This window comes from Trypanosoma equiperdum (assembly GCF_001457755.1).
Source record: "Trypanosoma equiperdum strain OVI genome assembly, contig: ctg_1613, whole genome shotgun sequence".
NCBI lineage: Eukaryota > Euglenozoa > Kinetoplastea > Trypanosomatida > Trypanosomatidae > Trypanosoma > Trypanosoma equiperdum.
Window position 1 is genome coordinate 51,560 of NW_027123631.1, and position 7,448 is coordinate 59,007.

Genomic DNA, 7,448 nt, shown 5'->3' on the forward strand with positions numbered 1-7,448 from the left:
CATATGCTGAAAAGCACGTTTTATTCCAAAGGGGGGGACTAAGGTAGCAAAGGGGGGGGGTAGAAATCAGTTCTGTACGTTTTCAGTTTATTTCAGCGTACGCGTACCACATAAGCGCGAAGTCGTGTCTGCTTCAGTATTTACGTGTAATTGTACACATACGTCTGGACCTGGCACTATCACAACTGGGGAGGCGAAGTGAATTAGTAACCTTGGCTATAGCCCCTGGTGTGCTTCCTTTTTTTTGTTTAATTTTGTTGCTTCTGTCGACTGGCAATCCCGTTGTGCGTATGTCTGTAGGTGGGGCTCTAAAAAGGGGGGGTCGAGTTTCACTGTTTAGATGCATTTGCTGTTACAAATTTACACATATATGTGCGCAGATGAGTGAGCGCCGCAGTGGTCGACGGGATGGCGGAGTGCCGCGACCATCTTCCGCACTTTTTCACACACTCTTTCAACGTTTTTTTCTGCTATTTTAGAGCACACGTGCGCTCCCTAACGTGCGGAGCGCCGTTGCCTCCTTGTGGCTTTTCTTACTTTGTTGAATCAAGTGAGGGAAGGGAAACGGGGTACAACAAAGTTATCTTCAAGTGTTGTGACTGCGGGCGTTTATGCGCTCGCCGTGGTTTTTTGTGAACAACAGAGAGAAAGCCAAACGTTCTGACGTGGTCTGTTGGCTGCATCCTGTCTAGTAGGGGCTCATGCCTTTACCATCACGTCGCCACAACTACTAAGTGCGTGAAAAGGAATAAATAAATCACCTAGGCAAAAATACATACATATATCGAGGCGGAGGGAGAACAACGTGCGTAAAATAGTATCTGGGCGGGGATGCCGTTATGTGTTCCTCTTCTTCAAAATGTGTTGGCATGGTACGGTGATGAATTATCGATATCACTCGCACTCTTATCAACCTCGCCATCTGTTCGTTTCTTCTGCGAGCGACACGCGGAACCACCGCTGCGGATACTGGCGGGAACATGGACCGTGCAATGCAGAACTGACGGGCCCCGCTTTATTACGCACAACGTAGGTATAAAGGTTGCGGACACCCTCGGTGCGGATGTCTTTTCGTCTATGGCGTGGTGGTGTAACCGGATCGTTACCAGCAGTAGCGGTCGGGGCCGGGAGCCGGTTCAGTTACATCTCAACCTCAACGGTGCACGGTGCTCCGTAGAACAGGTGCTGCAAGGGGCGTTGGCTTTCCGAACCCTTGTGGAGTTGTCCCTTCGCCGAGTGTCAATAAAAGATGTCAACGTGCTTGGAAAAATGCCATCGCTGCAGAAGCTAGATTTGGTGGAAGCAAGTGTCGCCGACAGTGGCATTGTTGGCCTCGGTGATAGTAACAGTTTGGTGAGCATTAACTTATGGGGATGTGAAGACATTGCCGATGTGAGTGTGCTTGGTAAGATACCAACTTTACGTGAGCTTGTAGTCGCTGAGACAAAAGTCACAGATTGTGGCACCGCAGGTCTTGTGGATTGTGTGAACCTCCGCGAGTTAAATATGGAGGCGTGCCCCTCCATTACATGCGTGGGGGCCGTGTCAGAGCTTCCAGTCCTCCAGCGGCTGTTGCTTGTAACAACAGCAGTCACTAGCGCTGGTATCGCAAGTCTGGGAAATAGCCGGAGTTTAGTGGAAATTGACCTGTGGGGTTGCCGCGGTGTGGACAGTGTAAATACTCTGGGGAAAATACCAACACTGCGACGCCTTGATCTCTTCGGTACATCTGTGACAAATGAAGGAATCATTGAACTGGGGTGCAGTCAAAGTCTTGAAGAGGTTGATCTCACTTTCTGCGAAGCCATCAGTGACGTGGGAACCTTGGTCGCCGTACCGACTCTGCAGCGGCTGATACTCTTGCATACGTCTGTGGAAGAAGGGGCATGCAGACAGTTTAGTAAGCGGGTTTCCATTGCAATTTAATACACACTTCTTGCTCGTGACACAATCCGCTGACAAACGGCTTTGCACGTTTAACCCGTGTATGCGGGTACGGGGTAGTGTGCGGTCCATTTTGGTGCCTGACGACGGGTAAATACTCTTCCCTCACAATGCCGTTCGGATACGGGAGAAGGAGGAGGAGGAGTATGCGACCGAGAAAGATCGTGTACAACGCGCATATTTGTGTACATATGCATATATTATTGTGTCTTATGTTGCTTTGCATTTGCTCTATCCATTTTATTCTACCGTCCAGACATTAGGTTGTTGTACTGCCTGTAGGCGGTCCTGCCAAGGCAGAATGAGTGGCGTGGAACCCGAACCACGGGCCCGCACGGATTTGGCCTCTATGCTGAAGGAGGCGCAGTCGGCCATACTCCGTCTCGTCAAGGAGGCACCAGAGCTACGCGACGCAACCATAGAGCCATCGCAATATGAATGGGCTTGTCAGCGCATGGAAAAGGCGTACGGTAGTATCTTAAAGATTCAGGCGCCGATGGTGCGTTGCAGCCGTCCTGCATTCCGCAAGCTCTGTAGGTTGTGGGGAACGGATATCAGCTACACACACATGATCATGGCGGATAGTTTCGCTTGTTCGGAGGCTGCGCGTCAGGCCGAGTTCTCCATTTATTCCGGTGAAACTCGCCTCATCACACAGCTTGCATCTTCCAGCGGACCCACGGCTGCAACGGCGGCGGCCATAGTGGCCCCTTGGTGCGACGCCATTGATCTCAACTGTGGTTGTCCGCAACGACGTGTTATGGCGGATGGGCTCGGTGCAGCACTTCTGAGAAACCCGGAAGTTGTGGCAGATACCGTAAGATGCGTAAGAAACGCGCTTGAGGGCGGTGTGGAGTTGCCGTGCGTGGTGAAAATGCGGGTGAAGGACGATGTGCGACTTAGCGTCGACTTCGCGCGGCAGTGTGAGGCGGCCGGTGCGGCATGGATTACTGTCCACGGGCGGACCCCAAATTGCAGTGCACACGCACCCGTCAGATTTGACGCAATCAACACGATTCGTGAGGCACTTGGCGTCCCTGTTGTTGCAAATGGTGGCGTGCGAGATCCGAGCACGGCGCTTCAGGCTGCCTTAACAGCTGGTGTAGGCGGAGTGATGAGCGGAATGGGACTGCTGGCGAATCCTGCGTGCTTTTACGTGCCTGGGGCTGACGAAAAGTTCCACTTTGAGCCGCAGCACATCGCATACGGAACAGGGTCGTGCCCTTGGGAAAGTGGTTCTGAAGTGAGGGAGGAACACATTGACGCGCGAAAGAGATGCTTGTCCACAGGACACTCTGGTGGTGAGAGAGATGCAAAAACCGTATGGCCGAAAGGGTTCTCTCACTGTCCTCTAGAAGTTTTGTCAGACTTCATTCGTCTGAGTTGCGTTACTGACCTCGGGTCTAAGGCAACCTCGATGCATCTGCTGAAGATGGGCGGCAACTATTTGAGTCCTGTGGAACGAACCTTCATTGCAGAAATGCACTCCTCCTTCTCCGTTATAGCGGCTTTCCAGCAGTTGGGTCTTTACGTGCGGGAGGGAAGGTTTCAGGTGGAATAAAGTATCCCCACGAAGCGATGCGTTAGGATGCTCACCATGCACACACGCAGTAACGATCACCGTTTCTATTTGCAAGATATATCCACAAGCGCACACTACCCCCTTTCCACTTCTCACTTGTTTTTTCTTGTCACTGGTATGCGTAACAAGACACTCAACCCACTTGATTTAACCACTAATTCGTACTCTTGACTAGTGTTGCGGAGAATACGAACAAAACCCGGTGACTGTCACTTTCTTTCCTTAATTCTCCTCTTTTCTTTTCCCCCAACCCCGACACTGCTGTCGTGTCTACTTTCGATCGTTGCTTATACGGTTACGATCCATTTTAAGTGGTCGGAAGCGGGGCGGCCATTGCTCGTAGAATTGGAAGCAATATTCCTATCGTGCATACTCGCTTCAGTATACGTATTTATATATACACCACGCAGGTGCCCTTGAGTACCCTGTTGGTGCACCGCAGGAAACGCAAAGGAAACACGAACGCGTATATACAACATACGCAGTTACGCAACAAAATAGAGGAGATTTTAGAGTTTAGAACAATAATTAGTGGTGGCATAAAACATGGAAATTGAAGGGCATGAGACCGAAGCCATGCCAACGGCTACCAAATATGACCCGACGGAATGTGGAAGAACCGAAGGGTCCCATATTACTCAAATTAACGTGACTGTACAAGGAAGAGGAAGACCTCCAACAGTGCCCGAGGGTGCCAGCGTTGAAAAACCGAAGTCTATCCTAAAAAACACGACTGGAACCTCGACTACAAGTGCTGAGGCTTCCCGCAAGCGGACCGTGAGGTTTGGCGGGTCCGACACGTTTGAAGCTGCACCGTACTTCAGCACACCAGAGAGCAATAGTGAGGAAGGCTCTGTTGATTCTCGGGGGGGCGGTGACAACATAGGCGCGGCCGCTGCACCAAGGGCTGGAAAGGAGCGCCACGATGACGACGACGATCAACTTGAGACAGGTAGCAACACGAGCGAGCCAACAAGTCCGCGACTCGGAGCGATAGGTTGGGTGCCATTAGCAGTACAGCGCCCCCCAGCTGGTGAGCATCGGAAGGGCAAACAAGGGAATAAACCCACAGAAGGCAAACGAAACGAAATGGCTTCCTGGGAAATGCCTTCGACGCATCAGGGTGGAAAAGGGAAAGGTGAGGGCTCACTTCTTGACGTGAGCGTCAGTGAATCGACGCTGTCGCCTGGTAGTGAGAAGTCTCTGATTGCAGCCGCAGATGACGAAAATAACATAGAAAAGCACCGAAAAGACGTTAAAGCAGTTGACTTGGTGGCAAAATCCAGAACGAGTGGGAAGCCACCCAGAGGGGAAGTGCTCACCGTTACCGGTCTTTCACTAGATAAAATACCCATACAAGAGAGTCGTGGTACTGATTATAAGGAAAACTCAACGGACGATCTTCCGAGGTTGTTCTACCCCACACCGAGACCTCAGAAGGACTTCAACAACGCGGAGGAAGAAAAACCCCCGCTGCGGCACCGTGACTCGCACACCGACGGGGACGACGGAGATAAGCCTGGTACCGTGTCTGCTGAACTCTTAGACCACTTGCAGCGAAAGTCCGGGGTCGGCGATCTGCTAAATCCTGAAGGTGGCGTTGACCCGCAGCACTTGATGTTTGATGATAACCTCGCTCCCCCTGCGCGGAGGAAAGGAAGTGTTGCCTCGCATACAAATCACGACGACTACGACCGTCTTATTCATCCCTCTATCCGGTTGTTCCCAGACCTTCCGCCGCCTATCGCAGCAAGTGACTCTGAGCCATCGGTGATTGTAGAAGTGATGGCCATAGAACAAGCAAATGCTGACAATGCGGAAGTAGGAATATCAAGAAGCGGCAACCATCAGCAAGCCGGTTGGATGTCCTCTTCGGTCAAAGCCACATTCGAAGGGCCCAACACAATTTCACCCATAGGAACGGGGTACGTGTTCAATTCATCTGGGGCTGAAGTTGATACCTGCGTCAGCAACACAGAGAATGGTTGGAGTGCCGTTTTAAATGCTACACCTCTCAAGATAGGCGGCGGCTCAAAGAATGTGGTCCACCGTAAAAATAGCAATACGGGGTTTGATTTGAAATCAGACTTCCTCATGTCAAGTGTGCAAACAGAGTCGGAAACAATACGCGGTGAACACCGCCCAAATGTAGCAAAGCCGGTGGATGTGCAGACTGTCAGTTGTGCTACGGAAATGTGGCGGGAAGTTCTTAACAATGATGAGGAGTACACGATGCAATCCAGCAAGGCAGGCAGGTACCTCCCAGGGGACTTCTTCGAGGGTGTGCAAGCAAGCATGGGCAACGACGCTACAAACAAAGGCATACGAAAGGGGAGCGCATCCAAATCCGCATCGTTACTTCCAATCAGGGGAATGGAAATCGTTCGACCAACCAAACCGCAAGGGGAAAGCACTCGCAAAACCAGTGTCTACCGCAAGAGCCGCTCGGTAGAGCGTCGTAAAACGGAAAAAGAGCAGCCGAAGGTACTGGCGGTGGAGGTGGTGGCGGGGGCCGAGTCACGCAGCGCCCTGGATGAATCTACCAACCCCAGGGAACCGCAAGCAGCGGCGCGGGCCACGACGTCCAGCAAAGAGAGGTCCCTTTGTGTGGTGCAACCATGTGGGGGAAAGGTAAGTGCAAGTGAACTAAGTGCACTGGCTTCCACGCAGCTGATGTCCAAGGACACCTCGTTGAGCGAAGACTGCGCGAGCAGGTTGCGGAAGAAGTGGGGAGTAACGCCGAAGAAGGCAGAAAAAGAGGATGATGAAGAAGAGAGGATACGTCGGGCAGAACGTTTTGAGAGGATCAACCTCGCGTTGCTAAAGCTAGAAGTCTGCAGAAAGAACAATCATTCATCTCATGACACAAGGGGGTGGGCGTCACCAACAAGCGACTTGGACTCACGGTACGAAACCAAACCCTGGACTCAGGCATATTCCCCCTCTGGTGCCACCACCGACACCCTTGACAACGGTTACACTTCATCGATTGATCCCCCACGCTCAAAGTATTGGGACAGGGAAATGGCCGGAGGCACTTCTAAGAGGCATAACTCAAGACCGAGATCACTGTTTCCGCCGCCGCACTCACCCGTCAAAACCTCAGCTGATCCACCGGTGGACGGCCTCATTTACACACCAGCGAAAACTGCATCGGCACGCAGCGCTTCCTGGATGTTTGAAAGGAGTCCTGATGAGGATAGGTACAACTCGTACTTCATGGACGCAAACTCACGGCTGCAGGAACTCCGTGTATGTGATTCAATGGCGGCGAAAAACTTTGCACGTGATCTCTCGTCGCTAGCATCCGCTGTACGGGGCAGTGAACTATTTAGCATGATATCGTGAGGACACTATGGCGAATAAATCAAAAATGTGAGGAAATGAACGGTTTATAGCGGAGTCGAATGCACTTCTGCTGTGCATGGCCTTAGGCTCTTTCTCTGCATGATCCAAATCTTCGTCTGTCCCTTACTTGTGTGCGATTTCTGTCAGTGGAGTATTGTTTTTGATTTAAGTGCTTGGTCGTTGTTGTTTTTTTCTCCTTCTTGTTCCTTTAGTTGTCATGTATGGCTCACAGACGCCATTCACACGCTGTTCGGCAAATTTTCATTTTGTAACCCGACAAATCGGTTGTAACCGGAGAGAGATGTCGTGAAAAGTGGGAAAGGAGAGGGTATCTATACATAAGCATATATAGAAATGAAGTAAGAGAGAGGCCTCGAACCGAATATGTGAAATTGACAAAACACTTATGGTGAGCACTTCGCGTCACGCAAACAGCATGGAAATGGAGCGATATCTCATAGACAGTGACCGAGAAAGTATGGTGGCCAGCGCGGTACGATGTGAAACGCAGCTGTGTGCATGGCCCTGTACATGTTAGTTAATCACTTCTTCTGTCCCGTCTCCCCCCCCCCCC

At 51.3% G+C, this 7,448-nt stretch overlaps 3 protein-coding genes across 3 annotated transcripts; all 3 read left to right on the top strand.

Annotated features, from left to right (window-relative positions):
- Positions 1-831: 831 nt before the first annotated feature.
- On the top strand, positions 832-1,926 carry TEOVI_000467700 (uncharacterized protein; the record flags this gene model as incomplete). Its single annotated transcript, XM_067222351.1, has 1 exon — positions 832-1,926. The coding sequence occupies one exon, from the start codon at positions 832-834 to the stop codon at positions 1,924-1,926; it is 1,095 nt and encodes a 364-aa protein (XP_067078452.1).
- A 319-nt stretch (positions 1,927-2,245) lies between these two features.
- Positions 2,246-3,505, top strand: TEOVI_000467800 (tRNA-dihydrouridine synthase 4, putative; the record flags this gene model as incomplete). The annotated part of the gene is made up of 1 exon (XM_067222352.1): positions 2,246-3,505. The coding sequence occupies one exon, from the start codon at positions 2,246-2,248 to the stop codon at positions 3,503-3,505; it is 1,260 nt and encodes a 419-aa protein (XP_067078453.1).
- A 567-nt stretch (positions 3,506-4,072) lies between these two features.
- Positions 4,073-6,874, top strand: TEOVI_000467900 (bilobe protein, conserved; the record flags this gene model as incomplete). The annotated part of the gene is made up of 1 exon (XM_067222353.1): positions 4,073-6,874. One exon carries the CDS (start codon positions 4,073-4,075, stop codon positions 6,872-6,874), a length of 2,802 nt encoding a protein of 933 aa, XP_067078454.1.
- Between the last annotated feature and the right edge of the window lie 574 nt (positions 6,875-7,448).